The 25,051-nt window shown below is 32.0% G+C and overlaps 2 protein-coding genes across 2 annotated transcripts in view; one reads left to right on the top strand and one right to left on the bottom strand.

The window, feature by feature from the left end:
- Positions 1-783: 783 nt before the first annotated feature.
- LOC125071855 overlaps positions 784-25,051 on the top strand; it is a 110,905-nt gene continuing 86,637 nt past the window's right edge. Inside the window, exons 1-2 of the mRNA XM_047682263.1 lie at positions 784-1,117; positions 3,018-3,161. Coding sequence (XP_047538219.1) covers positions 3,124-3,161 — 38 coding nt within the window. The 5' untranslated portion in view covers positions 784-1,117; positions 3,018-3,123. The remainder of the gene's footprint in view (positions 1,118-3,017; positions 3,162-25,051) is intronic.
- LOC125071857 lies at positions 21,990-23,364 on the bottom strand. Its single transcript, XM_047682267.1, has 2 exons — positions 22,728-23,364; positions 21,990-22,517 (listed from the first exon to the last, which is right to left on the bottom strand). The coding sequence occupies exons 1-2, from the start codon at positions 22,912-22,914 to the stop codon at positions 22,030-22,032; spliced, it is 675 nt and encodes a 224-aa protein (XP_047538223.1). The 5' UTR covers positions 22,915-23,364; the 3' UTR covers positions 21,990-22,029.

Genomic DNA, 25,051 nt, shown 5'->3' with positions numbered 1-25,051 from the left:
TCACAGTTCACTATTGCCGGACATTATCTTTTCATAGATATATAAAAACTGTAAACACATCAAATGCAATATGATATATAATAATAACACTAATAACCACTTTTACAAATAATATTTCATAAATTATGTTAAGAGTAAGACCAATGATTTTACCTATTAACTTGGAAACATCAAATAAAAACAGGATCACTCATCAAATTTCAGCTGACGATATTTTATGAATAAAAAGAAATTGAAAATTCAATAAACCTTCAAACGACCTATTTAAAATCATCATTCGCAATAGTGAGGTTAAACTGTTTGTTTAGAGTTGGCATGAATTATGTTAAAACAAACTATACGTACCGAAATGACATAAATAAACATGACATTATGTACTGACTGAGATATGGCCGCGTATATCTAAATATGTAGGTTATAGAAAAGAGCACATGGCGATGGATGATAGCGCGTCTAGGATTACGCTCGTTAGGCAGGTAGGTCTCGAAGGGCCGCGGGTTTCGCCGCCACTCGTAATGCGTGGAAACGTGGGCCTGAATGCCGCAGCGCGCCGGCAACGCCGCCGCCGCGCTCTCGACCGACGACCTCGTGTTATCGCCACCCGCGGTGAAGCGATACCGAAAAGGTCACCACACCGCGCTACCCACCATCCGCTAATGTCTTCGCCATATAAACAATCGCTGTTTTCACATAGATTCCATAAGCACACCGTGATAAAACATTCGTGTTGCGACGTGGCCCGTGCCCCGTGGCGTCGCTCCGCTATCTCTCTCTCGCTCCCCCCGCACCCTGTCGACTCCGCCCCCCTCGCGCCGTAACGCCGCCTGGCGGCAGCGCCGCGAAATGTATACGACGTCTATGTACACCGATGCCACTTCGTACTTATAATTTCGCTGGACGTAAATTTCGACCGAAACGGTTCAATGGACTTTTCAAAAACATTAAACGTGTCACGTAACATGAAAAGTCTTATGCTACACAAGAAAACTAAAGGAAGTGGTGTTGCGCAACTCGTTTTTTAAAATATTGTGTTATCCAAGTGCCTTTTTCGTGTCCGCGCGTGTGAGTACGGTGTCGAGTCCCGTTTGGAGGCAATTTAACGGATTTAGGCTTAAAGGTGAGTACTTTTAACGCTTAATACATAATCTCATGTTCGAATTCGATGTGAAAAGTGATTTTAAAAAGTTTAAAATGCTTAAAAGTTAACTTTCCCTTGTCAAAAAACTTAGAGTCTTAACTGCGTAAAAGCAATTCGACAGCAGCTCTCACTAGCTAAAGTAGACGGACACATTGCACCAACTCGAGGTCTGCTAATTTTGTAGTAATAATGCACGTGCTCTCATAAGAAGTTAAATATAACAATGTAGGTTTATCGTGTGGAGACAGATTAAGTGATTCCCGTTCTTAGATTTATCGACAGTGAAATAGCAGTAAATGACCCTCTATTTTTTGTTTCGAGATCGGATGGTGGCCCATGGCTGCTTTCTGTTTAGGCCTACGCGAACACGGCTCAATTAGCAAGGCCACAGACCTCTCACTTGGCAATTATGAAAAAATGTCCAAAACCACATGAAAAAGTGAAAAAGAATTAATAGTACAAAAGTGATTAAAATTGTTTCGATATTGAGAGAGGCAATAAATTATAAAAAGATAAAATAAAATATATTATAGCTTCACTAACCAACTGAATAACCAATTTATGAATTAGGTTTTTATTTCCAAAATAACCGATAAAACTCGAAACTAAATCTAAATATAACCCATATTATAAGTAACATATTATGTAAAATAATGATGTGCAAGATCGTATTAAAATTAGAATTTAAATTCTATTGTTTGCTTAATACGGCTTATTTGTTCAAGATAGCGCATATTGTTTTGCTAGTTTCTTGCTGAAAAGATAACGAATTAAAAAATATCTTATCACAAAACGCGAGAATGACTAAATACTTAATTTAAATGATATGAAAATCACTAATTTCAAAATAATTTATAAAATGACGTAGGTACGAAACCCAAAGTTAAACAGCCAAGTTAACAGCAACACAGATAATAAATAATATAACCAATATCTCAGTTTTCACATAAATATTAAAAATATTTATAATTAAGTATATTTTATTTATAATTTTTGTGTATATTTTCATTTCAAAATATTAAATAAATAAAATGTTTTTTTTTATGATTTTTACCTACATACATTATGACTCGATTTTTTGGAATACAGGACGTGACATTAAATTCGATTAGAGCCATAATTAATTTCCTTGTGTAAATCTTTCTCTGGATCTAGATACAGGTAGAATTACTAAAGAATAAGAATATAGTTTAAAGTTTAAATCAGTGTTGCTACCTTCAAGTGGAAAAAACCCGAGATATTTCTGTATATAAATAAACAACAAAATATATTTTATGCTAAAATAATAATAATCATATGTAAAAAAAGACGAGAAAATCTGCCTTAAATATTAATAAATTTTTTGCGTAAAAAAAGTTGTGTCATTATAAAACATACAGTAAAATACAGGACAGCAGCTCATAAAATCCTTAAAATACAGTAGTTAATCAGAATAGTAGAATTCGCATGTTAACCAAAAGTAAATTTGGTATTATAGTCGTATTGTCTTATAATATAAAACAACAGATTAATGATGAGATGTATTTGAAACATAATTTCCAATATTGTCTTTACATAATAGAGAAAATTTTGAACTATGATTTCACATTTTGCACTAATCGTAAGTTTCTTAATTTTACATATTGAAAAAAGATTTTAATATTGTTGTTAATTTAAAAGTCGAACGGACTGTCTCTCCGGATTTTTTAAATTAAGAACCGTAATATTCTTTTTTTATTACATTTTATTGAAACCCTTAAAGTATCATGAAAGATGCGATTTGTTTTACGCTAACGAATTAAAATGGGAAATTAACAGGCTAAATAATTATTTTAAAACATTATTACACAAAAAAATACTTAATTAATATGTATGAATACACGTGATATTTTGTCCACAGGTTGTTGGTGTGGTTGTGTGGTGGTGTTGTGTGAGTGTAGTGTCATGGCGCTTAGCTAGCGGCCGGCACGGCATGCGCGCGCGCCGCTAGCCATGCCGGCTGGCACATGGCGCAGTACACACACAGGACACAGCCCATGCACAGGTAACAATAACATGTTGTGTTAAAAAAAGTCTAATTACTTTCGTGTTGATTATTTCTAATAAAATAAAGTTGTTGAGTACACATTTATTTAAAAAGAAATACCAATGTAGTTAGTTACAATTTAAGATGAAGGAAACTCATCAAAACTAACCGAATAAACCCAAACTCGATGAGTTAACTAGTAGCCATTAGTGTATTTCATAATCCACCTCCATCATCAAATCATCTTTAAAGTAGGTCCCAAATTAGAATATTTAATTCATTAATAATTTCTCCGAACTAATTATACTTCCAAAGCTACAAATCGATAGTACAACTATTACAAAAATGTTAAAAATGACTTAATTAATTTACATACTGCTTTTATTAATTATATAGATTCACTTTTATGTAAAGGTATAATATAAAGCGATAAAAAAATCAACTTTTGTTATTCGTATATAACTTTCGCTACCATTTTTACATCTGTAAATTTATAATTCGCTACTTTTTATATTTATTTGTCGACAAAATCGTAATTATGTATGTTATGGACAAAGAGCGAAGCAGATTTACAAATATATTTATTTTAACTCTCGTTCGTAATCGATTTCATTCGACTAAGTAAAGTTCGCTGTATTCGATAAATAATTATCTATATTTTTCTTTGTTTGAATCGATCTTTCGAGTTATTTTTTTCGGTTCCGAGCTATCGATGTTCCAAATGTATGTTAATTAATTCGATATCACACGATATTTCGTAATCTTTTGCGTCTTTTAAAAACAGCGTCTTAAATCCAACGTATGTATATAATATATATCTCTAACCAGTTTATACTTTTGTGGGTTGGTTGAAGGCCCATAGTGTGGCATTGGCATTAGTTGATTACAGTTTTACATTTTATCTTGCATTTCATTATAATATGCTATTAGTTGGACACGAATAAAACATTCCTCCTCTAAGTATATCGCTTGATATAAAACGACATACATTTAGATTTATATACATATACATGACCCAGTAGAAGCGTCAATAGCACAATAGTTACGACGACGACGACAACGATGTAAAAAGTCGCAGATTCGATCCTGACCCCATAGTCTTTTGTCGTCTCCACCCCTAGGCCGAGCTTTAAGCTTAATTGTAGGAGTCAATAGGAATATTTGTAATTTATTTAAATGGGACATTGCTATATACTTAAAAAAGATTTATGTTATATATTTTATATTGTATAATACAATATGTTAATATATTATCTGATGATCACTTTCCATCGGGTGTGATAAAAGCCAAGCGCTAATTTAACATTTAAAAAACACATATTTTATGTTTCACCAAGAATACTAGATAGTAATGTCATTAACTATCGTCCGAATTGGACGGGTTCAGATTATTAGGTTCATGGAAACATCTGGAAAGGCATACATTTTTATGGCATCATTTAAAATCGAAAATGGCGGACGGTAGCTGCAACATTGTTTGACCTTGAACTGTTATTATCCTACAATTCTAGTATATTATGTAGATTGTACACGTATTGTTATCATAAACACATCTTACGAATTCCGAAATACGGGTATAATTCTACAGTTTGCGTGTTATAATCGACCTTAATTACTTCAACTGCTTAAGGGCTTATTACAGGATTTCTTTAATCCATTTCAAGTAGGCTTTACTGAAATTCCCTTTTAAACTACACAAGTGATGTGTAAAATCTGAATAATAATACCTATCTTTATTTTTACTTCGTATAATCTCCTCGAAATCAGTGGAATTATTTTTCAAAAAATCCCAATGACATCGAAAGCGATGTAGCCGTTTTCGTTAGTTTGCGATTGGTATATGGTATATATTGGTATTGGTATACGGTATATAGTGGTTTATCTACACTAATATTATAAATGCGAAAGTAACTCTGTCTGTCCATTGCTCTTTCTCGATTAAACCACTGAAACGAATTAGAGGAATTTGGTATAATTAACAGCCTGTAAATTTCCCACTGCTGGGCTAAAGGCCTCCTCTAAATTAAGCACATGAAAATTCAGTGGTGCTTGCCTGGGTTTGAACCCGAATACATCGGTTAAGATGCACGCGTTCTAACCACTGGGCCATCTCAATTTGATATAAAGTAAGCTTGAACCCCAAAGACGGACATAGCCTACTGCTATATATAATACATAATAAATAAATAATAACAAAAACAATAGGTACATAATAATGTTTTGTTTTAATTAATATTTTAATTTCTTTGCATTATATTGTTAAATATATTGTTTACATGAATTCTGACTCCGATTTAATTAAAAAAAATGAACGAAATTATCTTATCAATATTTGCGCGATTTTCACCAGAGGTCGGCTGAAGGAGGTCAATATGAATTATATTGTCTGTACAAAAATTTCTATTGTTTCTTTTAATTAGCTTTCGTTTAGTTCAATGTACGAAATAGAGAAGTACTTAAAAAATTGTATTTGCTTTTTAGATTTGCCTTTGAAATGAACTCGTTAGCATGCGATAAGAGGAAGTCCAAACAACAGGGGTCAATAACCTCTATTATCTTTTGCGAAACAATTAGATCAGACGAGGTAAAATATGTGACAGAATCAAAATAAATCATTTTATTTTACATTAGCAGCCTGTAAATTTCCCACTGCTGGGCTAAGGCCTCCTCTCCCTTTGAAGAGAAGGAGCATATTCCACCACGCTGCTCCAATGCGGGTTGGTGGAATACACATGTGGCAGAATTTCGTTGAAATTAGACACACACCGCTGTGCACGAGATGAATTATAAACACAAATTAAGCACATGAAATTCAGTGGTGCTTGCCTGGGTTTGAACCCGAAATCATCGCTTAATATGCACGCGTTCTAACCACTGGCCCATCTTGGCTCCCAAAATAAATCAACTAGCTTATAGTAAATATCATAGCTAAAATATCTTAAGAAACGAAGTACCAAAATTTGTTATTCTTTAAAAAATGTAGTTGCTGTTTCCTTTTAGTTGATTTTACATTCGTTCTAAATATTAGCGATGTTCAATGCAGTGATACGATTTTTGACTATTGCTTGTAAACCTATCCATTTTCCGGGATAAAAATATTCTGTGAATACCAAGGGTTGACCGAGTTCTATTCAAATTCATCCAATCGGGTTTTGGCGTTGCATGCACGGACAGATAATAAAAAATCTGTTTTTTTTTTCACCAACACATACACGATAAATCCTTTCCACTTCGATATTTTTTTTAAAAATATGTCCAAACTTACGTATCTACAATACTAATGTTAAATGTAAATATAATTTAATAGTAAATGCTAACTAAAATAACGAAAAGATAATAATATATTTTATTCCTTCATATAAAACTTATAACAATACCTAATTAAAATTGTTCTTTGCTCCGATAAGATAAAATACTTTGTAGATAAAAATAATCAAGAGACACGCGATTGCGAATAAATTCTTCTAGACGTAATACGTAATGATATTATCGTACTAATATATAATTAATCAACATAAGAAAAAAATCAAATTAAAAAGACTACAGGTGGAACATTTCTTCCTAAAATGTAGGACTGAAAACGCTGAAAAAATAATTTTAAAAGCTTAATCTTTTTAATAAATAAGAGTGAATATTTTTATGATTACGTTTCTTAAACTATTCATCGGATTGTGATGAAACTTTGATGAGGTTCTGCTTTGTGTTTGTCCTTCAATGTCAACGTTTTATGCAGACCTACATTCTATGCCGAGACTGGTAGTTACTTTCTTATGTAATTTTCATTCCGAGGTAGTACGAAATTTAAAAATAGGTACCTGTATATGAGTTAACACGATGGTAGGGCTTTGTCAGGCTCGTTTGGGTAGTTGCCAGCCACGCTTCATTTGTACCGTTAAAACATCAATACGTTGCATTGCTTTGTGTTAAAAGGCGAGTGACCCAGTCACAATCACAGGCACCAGGGACTTAATATTTATTGTATGGTTGGTAGTTTACATTTCTCGCATAGCCTGGTCCTCTGCCTATTTAAATAAACAAATAATTATTGATAGCAAACTTACATTTAAGTTATTAATATTAGACGATCTTGCGCCTAAAACAAACAATTTTGTTACATTTTTTTTTTGTGATAAATTTTTTTTCCAATTAAAACAGTTAAATAAATCTCTCTATATAAAATCTAAATAAGAAAGTTTGGGTTACGTAATTATTTTTTGATATTTTATATTGGGAAACGAAGAAATCGCTAACATAGAATTATTAAAATTCTGTAGCCTCAATCTTATTTTAAACTATTTCAATTATTAACCTAATTTGTTATCTTACGTAAGATGTATCATATTCCACTGCCCAGTTACTTTGTCACTGAGCAAGAAAACTATAAAGCCCCACCTCCTAAGACTGCTTACGTGATATTTAACGATTCTTATTAACAATCGTTTTTTTTTTTTTTAAATAGCACAATGTCACTTACGATAAAATATTTAAAACAAAATTTTGAGTGGCATACTTTTTTAATTTGAATAGACAGATTGAACGCACAATCGTGACGGGTCGATAGTGTACAGGTACCGGCAGATTATGACGCAACTTCTATTTGGCAAAGCGACCATGACTCCGCGACTGTCAAGGTCTTAATAGCTTTCAAGTGATGTGTGCAATCTTAGATGATAAAATTAAAATGAATACTATTGATAAGAAGAAACAACTTGATCTAAAGTCAATACGTTCCGTGGTAAACCTTACTTTAATTTGAGGTTTACATGGTTGTAAGGCTTTGTGCAAACCCATCTGGAAGAGTAGGCGATGACCTACTCTCTACTTTTTCTTCGGTTAAACAGTATTATTTAGTGTTTTGAAGTGTGATTGAGACATGACATCTTCGTTTATAAGGTAAATCTCATTGACGATCTTAAGGATGTTGAATTTTACTAACAGCGTCAGTTTTAGGGGGGTTGTGACCAATCAGGTAGCCCATTTGCCAATCCGCTTACATATTATAAATAAAATAAATATGTATTTGAAAATTGAAAATGCTCGAATGTTTTCTATTGAAATTCTAATGCATAGCATACAAACTTAAAGACATTCGATAAATATTTATTGGTCAATTATTTATAGGCACATACTAGGTATAAGCTGGATACGAGCCAACTTTAGTATAATTATTTTTTTCTTTTTTAAATTTATTTAAATACAAACTTCAAATACAAGAAAGTTTTAACTGGTTGCCTCAAATTATAAAAATGAATTTTTCATTTTATACAATACAGAACTTTTATTCTGTGATTTGAATATCGATTTAACATATGTTATAAGTTGATGGATTTGATGGGTGCAATCAAAACATGGATTTATCAATGGCAGAAATGCCACTCTTGCTTCGGTATGGTAGCCACTAATCTCAACATGCTCCTAATGTCAAACGTCTTCAAAAATTAGTTCTATCTATAACTTTACATACTTAATACATTTCATAAATATTTTTTGCCAAAGACCAGGCACCTTTAGCTGAATTACATTTTTTTCTAAGTACGCGTTTGAAGCCTTAGGCAGTTTTAATATTACAAGAGTAGGAAAATCCTTCTTTTTCTTCATTGCCTTTAAAGGTTCTAAATTTCTTTTACGAATGTTTTTATTTAGTAGCCTTTGTTTTGTAAAATATATTGAAACAAATACGAAACGTAGAACTGCTTTGTATTTTCGCAATTTTCATATATATATTTCCAAATATAGGTCGGCCAATAAAGATAATGAGAGAAAAGAAGGAATAAAGGATCCCCTTATATACGTTACGAGACTTCGTTAATATAATTAAGATATCTGCTTATTTTGAAGGATAAGGCGTTTGAGATACGAACTTGTGGTATTAAATGTATTGCTCATTTCATAAGGACAGAGAATAATTATATATTCCAAGGACAAGATATGTTAGACAAGGTCACACATTCAAAAGTTATATTTCCAGAAGTTTTATACGACCTATTTAGTCTTATTTTAAAAGCAAATCCAAGTAAATTTTAGCCAGTCTAGACTTGTCAGGTCACAGTTATAGAGCGAGACTCCAAAACAGATATCGATTGCTTTAAAATAGAATAGGCGGCTGCTTTCGCCTCCACTTACAGATAAGTGGGCTAAGTATTAAGTGTCACATCTAAGATGATTTTTATGGTCTTATCATGTAATTTGCTGGAATGCGTCTTTCTTTCGGTAATACTTAGATTTTCAATATCTGTATTCGAAGATTTGTTTGTTTGATTAGCTATATTGTTTCTTGGAAACCAATTTATATATATATATATATTTAATTATAATTACAGACATGTTAAGGATTGACGCATCAAGGTTGCTAGAATAAGGTTTTCGTGTTAATTTCTTCTAAAATATAATATTCTATCAGGCATATCGGAAAATTAATTGAGTTACATTACTAAGCATTAGTATAATGGGCACGATAATGGGCCTGGGCATGGCATGGGCAACAGGCGAAAATTTTAAAAGATAGTCAGGTAAATTATATATAATTATGTTTCTACTTTTTATAACCCGGACACAAAAATGTCGTGCGCGCTGAAGAGTTCGATATAATGGCCTTTGTAAAGCAGACGGTTATGCCATTGTTATTAATTGAAAAAAATTAGGAACAGTGATCTCATCTACTGTAGTATTTGCGCAACTTTATGACGTAACACTGTAGAGATTTGTCAAAAGTTAAAAACTAATTGAATAATAAATCATAATGTATTTATAAAAAAATAACAGAAACTGCGCTTTAAGACTTAAAGTAAATAGATTTTAAGCAGAACTAAAGGCTGCATTTTGCCGTTTGTGTAATGAAGTCTGGTCATTTGTGATCTCCAAGCCCCATGCCGTAGCGCAACATTCCTGCTCTAAACCCACGCATTTACATCTTAAAACCTATTTGCATTCCATGTCATAACAAAAACAAGTTGAACAAGTGCTCTAATAACCAGTGACGGAAACATGGAGACGTTAAAATTTTATTATCAATTATTCTCTGTTTATTATTTGTTAAAAGTGAGTTCAGTTAATAATCTTAAATAATAAATGTCATTAAAAGACAATTTTAGCTGTATTTGAGCACTGTGTCATTTTCCTAGATAGAAAATACCTTGGATATGATTACGGCATTTAGGAACAATTATTTTTCTTACTTTATGAAGTGAAATTACTGCAACACCTTCAGAAAATCAACTAAATGTATGATATATTACTAAATTTAAAGTCTAGAAGTCAGAAGTTAGACAATAAGAAACTAGTTTCTATTTTGCAAATATCTTTGTTATTAAAATTTTGAAGTTTTTGTGGGAACAATGTTGTATATTATTTATTATTATTATTTATTGTTTTACGTTTGAACATGGTCATATTCTAGTGGTGATTCTGAATATCGTAAGTAAATACTAACCATTATTTATTCAACCGCCAAACAAGAATGCTTTGTATTGCTATTATAAAGCTATATTCTTGTTTGACGAGAACTCGTGTAATTACAATCACAATTTCCGAAGGCACTTTACTAAGGATACAATGATTTATTTACCTAATGCCATTTACAATTCTATCTCGATACATTAAATATTATTTCAAACGCAGTATATTGATTGTAGACTAGACTGTATAAGATGATAACGAATATTAAAAAAACACCTAATTGCCATTACCGAAAAAGAAATTATATTAAATAGCAGCTTAACATTAAGTATTAGATCAATTTCGCCAGAAAAATGGGTCAAAAATATAATTTGGAGGGGTACATTTATTTCAGAGCGCAAGTCGAATAATTGCCTGTAAAAAATTGGCTTGACCATTTATATTATCATATCAATTATCAATAATTTTCTCGGGTAAATATCTTCGGGCTTTCGCAATTTTAAACATTGCTTGCATAACGGCTTTTTTAAAATATTATTCGAGGTATCCTGGTAGTACTATTATTGGTATTTTTTTCCTAATTCTCTGAAATATATTATACTTACTTTTATTAAGAAAAATATATAAAACCATTACAGCACCTAATAATATGAATTTAACTTCATAATATTTCTGATTAAAAGAACGTTTCAATACGAGTTTTGAATTTTGAAACTTAACATTTATGTACAAAGAGACATGTAATACGAGGAGAGGTCCAAATGTCCGCGGAATGTTTTTGCCTTCGTTCTGTTAATTATTATTTTTAAATTTGGAAACAAGTCAAAGTGACTAGGGCCATATTTGTATAAGCAACTATCGAAACCTTACTCTTATGTAACGCCTTCGAATAATGTACCACCCCTTATGGGCTGCTGCGTTGACTCAGGTTCAATATGACGAACCCATGACACCAATGAAACTATACTCCAAACCAAAATCGGTTTAAGATCCTCACAACTCTTCCGTTTTGCTTAGTTGATTTGGTATTGTGATAGTTCTCGGCATTTTTTGTCATGCAAACAAGCCTGGCAAATGTACACGAAGTAATCATAATATTGAATTGATTAAAGTTTAAAGTGGCCCTGTTATTAAAGTTTGACCTAACACATGTGCTAAAGAAAATCATTAAATATTAATTATCAATTGAAATTGACATAAAGTACCTAAGTGGAACGGAAATTCCATCAGTTTGACATCACTTATTTCATGTCCATAATCCGACACTTAAAGAGTGTGGCAGTTATAGCTACTTATCCGACTAATTGAATGCCCTTAAATCAACTGTCAATGTGACTTTTAACCGATTACAGTGATACTAAGAAAGGTAAAAATGTATGTAAAATATAAGCATAACTCAAGCATTTTCGTTTAAGAAAAAAAAATGGGGTTCTTCTAAGTATAGTAAATATAAGCTGATTGTGAAAATCGCTTTCAATGAAACGATTGTGTTATTGTGTGTAATTGCTAATTTAACCGTGCATATTTGTATCATATTGAATGATCACAACTTTGTCGTCTTAACCTTTTACGTACATGATTCTATACAATGTTAAGTTACGAGAGTGTCTTTTAATAAAATATACATTATATTTTATTTTAATATATACGATAAGATGATACATTTAAAGATATATGTATATCCATTAATTTTAGGTTATTCAAATTCAACGAATACCATCGCGTAGACGGACACGATAAAATTGGTTAAGTGATGATTCAAAAGTGAATTGGCAATTCTTCACATGCATTAACGTCAAAAGATTTCTTTACGTTTTTTTTTTTAGATTTCTCTACATTTGAGATTTGTTGATAAGGCTAAATTCTTCTGCAATGCTTTTGTGTTTATGGTTTGACTCTATGAGGGGTATCTTTTAAGTTTATAAAATATTATATAGCATTAGTACATTAATTGTCCAAAAATGAAATAATTGTTGCTTTAATTATTTGTACAGTTATTGTAGTTATAATAAACACAAAGAATATAATAATAATTATACGGTTTTTTTATTAAAACTAAAATAGCAATTACTTTCATGTGAAGATACGAATAACGCACGAGAGTACAGGCATCGTTCATGCTTGAAAAATAAGTAGGTACTAATAACTCCTGATTAGGTAATTGAATTACATATAATTTCAATTTTCCTTTTTTTCAATATTTAATTGAAGATATTTTTTCTAATTATATACAATTAGCTAAAATTAATTAAATAAACTTACAAAATATCGCGTGACTAGAAAACGCGCTACGAAAGCATGTGACGCCATAATATTAATATATGTACTTATGATGATGAGAACCAACATAAATAGTTAATATCACAAGATGTAACCTTAGTTTATCTGTATTTTCTGAAATCATTGAACAAAATATATGTTTTTGCGAGAAATAGTACCTACGGGTAATATGAACCTTTCTCTTTATAATTTATTTTAATTACGAGTGACGATCTGGTTGTTTTTTATGGAGACAATCGGGGACCTAGATATTATAAAGGTGAAACTTAAAATTTTATATCTTTGATCGCTATATAGCAAAGGTGTATATGGTAATTGTTAACACCATCTTCTGGAGAGGTTAAGAAATGAATTTGATTATTAAAAAAAAATTACACATGGTGAAATTACGTCTAATACTTTTTGTACTTTTTTTTAATTTTAGGGAAAAACGTCTGGCTGTATAAGTTATGATATAATTATAACCACGATACTCCCAGTTTCAAACAAAAAAAAAAACATTCTAGTATATAATTAATAAATATCACCTCTAAATGAATGATAAAATGCCTCGATTGTTCTTTGATTTCATCATTTTTTCAATTGCTTAAGAATCAACTTAAATGTGTTTGTTGTTTAAATGCTTAAGTTACAAAACAAGGAAATATATAATATAATAAAATGACAGTCATAATAAATTAATCATATTTAACTTTAATAGGTTAACGTTCTAACCAAAATAATCAAGAAAAATGACCATACGACCCATATAAGTTATTCGTATTATTATTATCTGAAAATACAGTGCTATTTTAAGAAGTCATTTAAAACAACAAATTAATCCTAACAGAGAGCCAAAAAATGTGTAACTATTAATGTATTATAACGTAGTAAATAAATGGAACGCCACGCTGGTATACATAAAGATAAAATGTATAGATTACAGACAGCGATCCAGCTGATCGTGAAACTGTATCGCTCGGCATGACAGACTCGGCTAGGGAAATGGCGCGAGGTTGCCGCTCGGCGTTCCATGTTTGAAACCGCCGCGTTGCCGCTCCGCGACAAACACACCGAACTTATTTGCCGATGCGAATTGGATAAGTTCGCGTAAAGTCGTAGTCGTAAGTTTGTTTGTATGTAGTTGTGTTGTGTGTGAGACACGTCATTAATTGAAATAAAGCAAAATACGAAACGATATGGTTTCTTTAATAATAGTTACTCATCAATAAAAAAACTTCTGATAATTTCGAGTTGGTATTGTATAACGACGACTTATTTCCAAGTGCTTAAACACGAAACATTCATCTAATTTATCGGATAAATAACTATTCAGAAATAAACGAAAGATTTCAACTACATGTATGTACATTCTCACATCAGTGATAGGGTATTCCACGCACAAAAACATTAGGAAAATATTGAATAAGTTAGCATAATAATTTTAAATACAAATATATATATGTACTACCTGAAATATTCGGTATCAAAAACAACTTTCAATAGTGGAAATAATTTTTACTCGTTCTTAAAAATGCGGTATCTTATAACGGTGTCGACCAATTAAATATGGCGAAACGGGTTCTCATAATTTGGATTTTGCAGTTAATTGGCCGGGCCGTGAAAGAGACAGCATTGAACATGAACGCTTACTTACTTCTTTTTATAACATTAATATGGACCAAATGCGGCTAAACAGGCTCCTTAATATGTTGATATTATTAAAACCACTTTATTATTCGTGTACGTCTAGAAACTTGTTACGCGTTAAATTTTAACTTTTAGAACTTAAGTACTATTTAGTAAAGATGATAATTTTATTTATATGGATATGTGTGTATTTGTTGCATTAATTCTACTTTACTTAACAATAAAAAATTAAAATGTTAAAATTGAATCGAACACGCAACTGCAGTCAATGTTGCTAGCTTCAATTATTTAACGTTCCACCGTGTATTTCAATAAAAAATATAGCTACATTTAACAAAAAGCAGGAGCGCATTTTTTGCACGTAACATCAAATTGATTTAACCCGTGGCATCGATCGGCGTGTTGCCGCACCTCGCGGACGGCATCCCCGCGACGTTGCCACTCGGTGCGCGCTATTATTATTTATTGTTGTAGCCCGCCCGCTGCACGCTTGCGTCACCCGTGCATTGCCCGAATATATCCTATAGTATAATAGTGTTGTGCAGTCCTCGGGTATCCTCGATTTTTTTGGAATGTCGACCTCGACTTGAATCGATAACTCTTGTACATACTTCGATGTTTATATAGAACTGACTGTCTTTCTATTTACTTTGAATTGCAAATAATAACAATTTTAATTCGTATTTTAAATACATCACCTATAGTCTTAGAGCTCTGTTTGTTTATTAATTTTTATTACGGACAATGTCGAAATGATATATTGAATAAAAGAAAAGAGCTAGCTTTCGCCTTGATTAATTTGAATTCAATAGCATGAAGGTCTTGCTAATTGTCGAGGACTATGCTTGTCCGTTTCTAGAAAATATATTTGAAAAATATATATTGAAATCGTAGTGACTATTTAAAAAACCTTTTAGTCGGACTGACAATATTTCGTTCAGCATATTAATGAAGCTTATTTACATACGATATGCATGGGTTTTGTATATATTAAGAAACAGATGTTAGACTTTTCATTCTTCAAAATAAAATATTTCCAAATGCGTTGTGTTGCCATCACAATGCAGTTTCGATTAGCACGGTGAATATGTTCAGGTTTTCGGATCCCTTTGTTAATAATAAATCCCACTTACATTTTCTAACATTTTATGCTCCGACCACTATAGGGTTGTTTTAATTCAATTTTAATAAAAAAAAAAGTATACTGTACATATCTGTTCAGACTTTAGTAATACTTAAATGACTTTGAAATAAGGTAAGGTTACATGATAAATTAAAACACCACTTACAAATTTTGTCTGTCTCATGAACGGGCTATAACAAGTTCGTATATTTATTTATATTTGTATAATAAATGATCAACAATTTAAGATGGCCAAAGGAACCAAGAAAAGGACTCACCGTACAGTGATTCAAATTCGTTGTACTATAGTTTCACTAGTGAAATGAAGACAATGACTTTGATAGTATAGTTAAATGTGTTTCTTAGTATTAAATATATTATATTTTGTAATTGTCATATGATATTTTGAAAACTCATCGTTTAATTAAAGTCCTCCTGACTGTATACTGGCCATGATGGCCGAAGTCAAGGACAAGCTCACTTGGCAGGAGATATTCCGCAAACACTGATGCATTGTCCATTTGTTGACTCGCGTTATCCGATAGTACAGCCATTGGATATCAGGCGCAAGATACTGCCTCGGAAAACACGAATGGGAATCAAACTTTAACTTCTTTACTTGTAGGGTACCACTAAAAAATTGTAACGTAAAAATTTGATAACTTTTCGTTGGTGTCACTCAGTCACTTAAAACTGGGATTTCGGAATGTGTTGCCTTATAAGCCACGAAGCATACCAAAAAAGCAGTTTATTCGATAATAATTATTATTACTGACGGCAATCATAATTTCACATTACGATGAAACATGGCATTGTCAAAAATAACGACTATATTCATAAAATCAATTAGAATTACAAAATATTTATATAAGAGATGGTAATCGTTATTGAGTGAATGCTGTTTAAGAGACTAGGGGTAGTATTTATGTGAACGTGTAATCAATTATACTGTTAGTTGTTGTCTCATTGCTTAAAACCTGTTTCGGGTTTAATAAAACATACAATTGCGTGATGACGTCACATACTCTGTCCTCTTTGAACCTCTTTGTTCTTGCAAGCTGTATGAATATAAGTCCATTATTTTTCCATTGAAACAAACTTATGTACATGACAATAATTATGAATCCATTTCCTCTTGTTCGTAATTAATTAATCTCATTTTACCTACACGACCCGCTCTGTACCTGTGACTTGCGGATTTACTCGCGTTAAATTTGTATTACCTATAATAAAATGGTACGTAATAAAATAATCTCAAACTCGAAAATATTTACAAAAGCAAAACTCTATCCTGGAGGAATTTCAAAAAATTTCAAAATATCGTTTTTGGGAATATTATTATATATATATAGTTTATGCATGTGTGAAGTAATGGATTAAGCAAATATGTATGTAAAATATAAATTCAATCGTTTTTTTATATTGAACCCAATAGAATAGAGAGCAATCGATAGTTTGAAATACTCTATGATAATCTTATTATTTGCCTTTATGCGGAAGATAAATCCTGTCTAACAGACAGACAGCCAGATAAAAATACAAACGTGTGTTTAAGTAATTTGCGGATTGCAGTTATTTTGAAATCGCAGACAGACACTTCAATTTCATTTATTAGTATAGATGAAAGTATTATTCTTAACATTTCCCGCACACTCATATAAAATAGAATTATCAACAAAATGTCCAACTCTTCTTACGTTATCCCTATTCAAAGGCTGCTCGGAAAAGATAAAAGAATAAGATAGTAATGTTCGCTACTGGCATTTCTTATCAAAGTTCTTATTTTGTTGGCTGTAAACTTAAATTGCTTCCATTCGCAGACTTTTTTAAGACTTGTCTTTCATTTATATTAACTAACTTAGACCCGGAACTTCGTGCAGATTGAAAGTCGAAAAAATATAAAAAAGTTATGAATATATAATATTTATGACAATCCAATTCGTTTGGTTATAAGCGTTGCAAATGAAAAATATTAAATATTGCACATTGACACACTTTGACTGGCGCACGCCTAAGTGGATCACTTAAACACAGCTGATTTTAAAATCATTAGATTGGCATTTCTCACATTGCCAATACGCTGCCAGTCTTAAGTTCTTTCAATCATTTATATCCGAATTAAATAATAATCGTAATAAATCGTTTTATTTATCTAGTCGAAATGATGCATTTTATTCTGACGCATTACTTACTGCAAAATTAAGTTAAGTTAACTGTGTGAATAGTAAGTGAGCCAGTTTGATTACGAAGTCATCAAAGTTACATGAAGTTGAAATCCATCAGTTACCATCAGGTAACCCATGCGTTTCAATTGGTCATTTTTTTAAATATTTAGAGTAGAATGAATACGTTTATGTCACGTGACTAACGGTGATATATTTAATATCGACTTTATACAATATTCGAACGTAACCAGTGAGGACTCGTATCGTGAAAAAAAACATATTTTAAATACAGCATGGTGCTGTTCGTGACCAGGTTGCTGACCAGGTTTAATTAGTACTTTCAATCAAAAAGAGAGTCATTGACGCTTTCCGAGTTGGAATGTTACCAATATATACATATAAGAGTTTTACATAAATCCAATTATATATAAATCATATAGCACGCATAACTTTCACTAACTGCATTTAAATAAAAAATACATAAAAATGAAAAATAACTATGACACTTTATAATTAAAAACTTCAAAATCCAACAGTAAACGACTCTTAACGGTTATTGAATCGAAAAAGTATATATAGATTGCATTGTATTGTATATACAAGTCTTTTTCTGTTCACTTGAAGTGTTTTTACGTTCGCACTTTATTTTACGTTGCTATAATAAAAATCGTTTTTGGAAAAGTACAGAATTGATATCCATTAAATTCTTTTGCAATGCTATGCAAATTATCATTATTCCGTAAACTGACAAGTGTATAATAATCGTTATTAGATACCTCAATTACTTTTTAAGTCGCACCAAAATACTCAAAATATGATGTCGTCCTCACGCATTTCGGTCATGGCTAATCTCAACAACAACAAACTATGCAGAACACAGGTGCACTCTTTATTTTTTCACTCCGATCGGGGATTTGAACCTAGGACTATATGTAGCATAAGCGATTGAGTTAGATTTCTATAGATACAACATAGTTGTGAAAATTAACTAAAAATATATCTATTGAAACCTTGTATAATAAGCAATAAAAAATAAAACGTTATCAAAATCGATCAGTTCTGCTTGTACTTACCTATAATTTGCGTCATATAATATATATGATGACATATACATGTGTTGTCAATTGTAAATATAAATAGCCATTACAATTATTATTATTGCGCATTCATCTATATACAGTATCTAATATATTCGAATCTAGTCGTAATCATTATTATAAGACAATATTGAAAAGTTATACATTTATTGATGATACGCTAATAATACATAACGTTTAGTGATATCAGAAACACCATCGAGTATATGTATACCTACGTATATATCATATTGTAAGATACATTTATTTAGTGTTCGCAGTAATATGTAGGTCAAATTAAGAAGTACTCTACCTACTAACATCACCACGCACCCCATACAATATTACACTAGAATGTATAAACAGTAAAATGTCCATAACTAGAACTGGGAGTCGACTCTTAGTCTAGATTTTAAAGCGGGCGGCTGTATCGACCCGCTCCGTCTGCAGCGCGGGTCACTCAAGGTCACGGAACACGACAGATTTGTCGCTACTCTCTGGGATAAGAGTTTTAACCCACTGCAGCATACAAAACCATATATGTATATGTGTTAATCATTACCTGTAATATATTTTTAGACGCCCTCATTTTTTATACCATTTTGATTCGATGTTTTACTTGTAAATAAACTAATAAGTTAGCTTAGGTGTATATATATATATATATATATAAATAATGAAAACAAGTTTTTATATGCTAGCTTCGAAATAAGTAATTTTTTTACCGGATTTATAATAACTATTTCCGTAAAACCTCACTGCGGCATCGTTCATATTAAATGGTTGACTATGTATGTAATATTTTAAAAAACGAATAAGTATGGTAAGTTGCTAACCACAAAATATACCATATATACCATAGCGGGGTATTTTTTATTCCCTAAAAACACAATTACGCATGTGATAAAATTCATTGATACACACATGCGGGTTTCGTCGCGATGTTTTCCTTCACCACCGAGCACGAGATGAATTATAAACACAAATTAAGCACATGGTAACGTCAGTGACGCTAGAGTGCCTTGTGCCTGAACCCGCCATGATCGGTTAAGATGCATGTCTACTTAACTATTGTGCAAGCAAAGCTTCATAAAGTAATATAAGAAATGTAAAAAACCTCGTAAACTTACAGAAATGATAATAAACATTCCCTCTTTCTCCCCCTGTCTGATTATAATACTATAATAAGTAATTTAAAATTTCGTCAAAATAGAACACTGCCGCGAACTGTTAGATAATAAGTAGAGGTATCATATTAAAATGTATATAATATATTACATGGCATTTTGCAGAATAATGTTTTTTTTTTTAGTTTTAATAAAATATTTCAAATAACTAATACATTAAAAAAGACTACTTATGTACTCAGGAAATTTGAATCTCAGCCCATAGAAAACAAATTATTTATTATTTAAAAAAAATAGTATATATAATCGAAAGCAAGTTTAAGCAAAATGTAATAGTGCTAGTTGCAACTAAACGTTTCTCGGCACTCGGTTGTGCTTGTGTAGGTACTGTCATTAACTGGTATGAAAGGCAATCCCACGATAATGGAACCGGTTACTCCAGGGTTACAGGCGGACGGACTTTCGCCTCAATTGATGTTTACATGTATGTACTATAGCTGACAATGTTACAATAATTAAAAATGACAATAGATGCAATTATCTTATTCTCGCTCTATTCTAGTACGAGAATTCTTATCAACGCTGATTAAAAAGGCGACAAACATTGATTTAAACCTATTCGTATAATGTATGTATAGTTGATTTTATTTGTCTTGTATGAACTCATTGTATTAAATGAAAATCGAATGAACGACACACCCTCCCTAGAGATGTGAAAGTTGCAGGATCGATCCTCATGCCTTGGGCTATTGTCATCTGTACTTCTAGCACAAGCTCCAAGCTTAAGGGAAAATAGAGATATAAGTAATTTCGTCGTCAACGGTGTTGACGTTACTAGTAGTCTCTCACAACATTAAATATGATGTCGTACTACAGTCTTTTCTGTTCAGTGCTCTGTGACTTTTGATTTATCTGATTATTAGCTATCTGCCTGCTTTTGCTGCCACATTTCCTTTTTCTTTTCATTATATTAAATAAGAGTAGGTAACAAACACTACTATCAACGTCATTGTCATTTTTAAATTACTACAACACTATTTACAAAAGAGAACACAAACGTTACATAACGAAATAAGTAGGTTGTATGAGTTATATCGTATCACGGGTACGATAAACAAAAGACACGTGTTGGTTATACATACAGCTTGTATGTATGTAGGTGAAATTCAAGTTTCAACGAGTGTAATCGGAAGGGTCAGCAGTACCCCGGCCTCCTATATCGACCGCGCGACATTGCCGCTTCGAACACTTTCCCCGCGACGTTGCCGCGCCGTGCAGACTGAATCGTGTTGTTATGAGCATGACTTGTTGCTGTCTATGAGTTTCTAAGAGAACTTCTTTCTGGTTTCGATTTTTTATTTTTATCCCTTAATATTTTTCTGTGCCTTTTTGACGTCATAATTAGTAATATATTTTTTTTTCTTAAATAAATATAACGGTGTTTTTTTCAATAATTTTTATATACTTAATAAAATTATAATTTCAAATATTAATGGGTGTTTGCTTTTTTATAAACCGTAACGTGAGAAAAAAGTAATAATAAAACGTTTGCTGCGGTTGGAGCGCTTTAAAACGCTACATTAATCATTGTAATTAAGTAGCGCAGCGCTTTTTATACTAAATGCTTTAAACTTTGAATATGCAAATTACATCCCGGGAATAGAAAAGAACATTCATTATCTATGGTCTTTTATCCTCAAAGAGTATATGTTATTATTTATCTGAAAAATTACAAATAAAACGTGATCTATTTTTAATTTCACAGATATTACAATATTTTGAAAACGAATTAAATAATAATGCCCACTAAGCATTTATACAAATTTGAAAAAACTTCTATATCGCTAATGTTAAAACAGCTTTTATATTTTACTGTATATACTGTACACATGTTGGTGTGCACAATGTAAGGACTGTTCTGTGGCGGTGATCGTGTTCTGGAACTATATTTGTACTTCGCTGATTTTTATTAAATTATACATAAAACGAGTATTACTTATCACAGCATAAGTAAACTCATTGAAATGAAAGGCAATATGCAAAACTATAACATGTATATTTATTTATTTTTAATGTATTAAAAGTAAGTCATTAATAATCTATAGTATTAAATTCGGGCTTAAAAGTAATTGCTTCTGACCTTATATGTTTTATTAACTTTAAAACCTCGCATCTAAATTCCAGTTTCTGGTCTAAATCGAACTCTCTAACAGCTGGCAACAACGAATCGAAGAAAGACCTATCTTCATCTTCCGTACAGTGTGTTTCAACCGTTTGTATATTCGGCGTTTCGACAAATTCAATCTTGTCAAATTTCTCGACGCGACGCCGTTTTAGGTTGACGATAGTCGAAGCTTCCTCATCACTGTTTGTTGTAACTTCGATATTTCTAGGCTTATTAATGCTCACGTTTTTCTCCTCGTCGGTGGTATCGTCCTCGCTGGTGTGGTTTTCGTTATACCGGCTACTTAGGAAGGTCAAGTGTTTCGCGTACATGTAACCGCGTTTTCCGTCTTTGCGTTTTAGATTCCGGACGTATGCATCGCGTATGTTACGCCATTTGCTGTGTAGCTTGCGATCTGTAAGTTGTGTTATCTATTACAGAATGCATAAATTTGAAATTGTTGATAGTATGGGAAGGTGATGTTTTCAATAGTTTTATACTAATGTTGTAGAATGATGAGAATTATATATAAACTATATTTGTAATGAATAATGTACGCGTGTAATAAAATGGCTGGAATAAGGACTTGAAGTAGAATATTGTTGTCAGAACCTGTTTTACTTACAAACTTCTGTTTTTTCAACATCTTTCATATTATCGAAATCCGTTATGAAGACTCTAGCCACATTGGCCCAAGCAGTCTGCTTGTCCTTGGTTTTGTACCTGTAACCGTCACTAGACACATCCCATAACTCTTTGTGTTTCTTTATTTCGTTTATAAATGTTTCAGCGTCCAACGAATACGTTGTCATTTTGAATGAACCACGTGTTATGTAATATTAGACCAGTTCAAATTACTATAGACAATAAAAGTGAAAAGCTATTAAAAATATAACGTAAATGTCATTTGTCCTCATTTTGCACAAAATCTTAATGATATAAATTTTATAATATTAGCTGATAAAAAATTGTCCATAATGAATACGCAACGCTTTCACACGAACTCGCCGCGGCCTGGCAACGTGCGACGCAGCGACCGACTTGGCAACGCCGCGGAGTTTATCAATAACGGTTGAACTTTACGTAGTATCGCTCGCTATCGTAGGATTATTGTAAACACAGATATATTTTTTAATGTTTACGATTGTTAAGTATTCACTAAAATATACGTTTAAGGTATAAACGCGTCGAACTGACACGACTAATCCGCACAGAGTGACGCACCCGCAGCGCGGAGTGCGACGTCGCTCGTCGCACAACGTGGTGTGAATGTAGACTCGGTCCTCATGCGAGTTTGAACTCTATGTCGTTGGAATAAATAATATCGAATGCGCTGCGTTCTAACCGCTGCAAAGCTGAGCGGCAACATCGCAAACCGCAGTGACCGCGCCGCGCCGCCGCACCGCCTCGTCCGCTGTTATTGGACTATTTTGCGTTCTGTTTATATGGAATTGTAAATACATTTGGTTTATCAAATATATTTAAATGAACATTTGAACTTATCTGACTATGTACAAGCAACTTTAGATATAGTGTTTAGACAGGAGAGATAGTCTATCGTACAGACATGTTACATACTATTAACGTATGATTTGTATGTAATTTCACCGTCGGTGACTGGTTCGTGTGAATAGATGCATTTATTAAGTACATGCAACGTATTTATATATTATTAAATTAATCATCAAATCATCTTTATTTAAAAATTATTATGTTTGTCAACAATTGTTTAACAGTTTATTACAAAAGTATACCCAGGTAAGTATGTGTGTATATCCACAGGAAAATAAATACGTATGCTCTATTCCACCCATAACAGGAAAAAAGCCAAATAAACAACAATTTACAGCAAATTGACATTGGTTAAGAGCTTGATTAATCTATGATATTCACTATGGATTTGCAAAAAAAGTGGCGTTTTAAACGTCGATGAAACTGTTATCGGATTTTAAAAGTTAATTTGAAGTGGAAATAAGTGTAATACTGTTGTATAATAAATATAGACATATTAATCATACACTTTAGTAGTGCACAATATAGCTGAGTTATTACCAATCGCATGAAGTCTATAGGCTAATGAGGACGTGTGTTTTGAACGTTTTGTTTATAATACCCATTTGTTGTTTATTAATTATTTAACATTACAAACATTTTAACGCCCTGGACAATTGTTTTTCGAGCTTTATTTTAATGAACGACACGTTTTCAATAACAACTGGCAAGTTATTTTAGCGTCCATTCAACAGAAATCAGAATAATCGATTAACTCGTCCCGTTTCAAGGACGTTTTCATTTAGCGGCAACCTTTGCCTTTGTGTTAGTGCCGTAAAAAAGGCTGTATCGAAAGTAATTTGTTGATTGAAACTGCTACCTACATGGATAGAAAATATTGCTATATGTATGATCTTTGATGAAAAATCTTTCCATCGAATTCACTGTTGAACTAATGATGTTTATTAGGACTTAAATGATATTTCTGATTTTATAATAATACATTCAAAACAAAAAAAAAATCGTCACATTAATAATGTATCGTATTTTTGTTTGAACAGGACAAACGATGGCGAAATCTTATAAATACTTTATGTCACAGATTTATGAGAAGTGCATAATCGCGGTTGGCTCAGAGCCTCGGAAGTTTAGAATTATAGCGAAAGTTGAGAATTTGCAAAAATTTTCAATTTTCCTTCACAAAGTTCGTTTCTGAACGATTACGTTCAGCGAGTGAGAAGTTTTGACTGTAATGCTGTTTGAACTTTAAAATGTTTTGTTTAGTTTTGTATTAAGTACGTGTTTCTGAATTATTCTTTTATTAAAGGTTCTCGAGTTTTAAACTAATGTCATTTTTGTTTCAGGTATAACAATAATCTGGTAGAAGGGGTAATTACTAAGTCAAATATTTAAATATTAGCATTTATCACCATTTAATCATTTAAAAGGTTTTTTTTT

This window comes from Vanessa atalanta, chromosome 20, assembly GCF_905147765.1.
Source record: "Vanessa atalanta chromosome 20, ilVanAtal1.2, whole genome shotgun sequence".
In the NCBI taxonomy this organism is placed as follows: domain Eukaryota; kingdom Metazoa; phylum Arthropoda; class Insecta; order Lepidoptera; family Nymphalidae; genus Vanessa; species Vanessa atalanta.
Note: the sequence above shows the minus strand (reverse complement) of the source record. Positions and strands in the feature narration are given on the sequence as shown.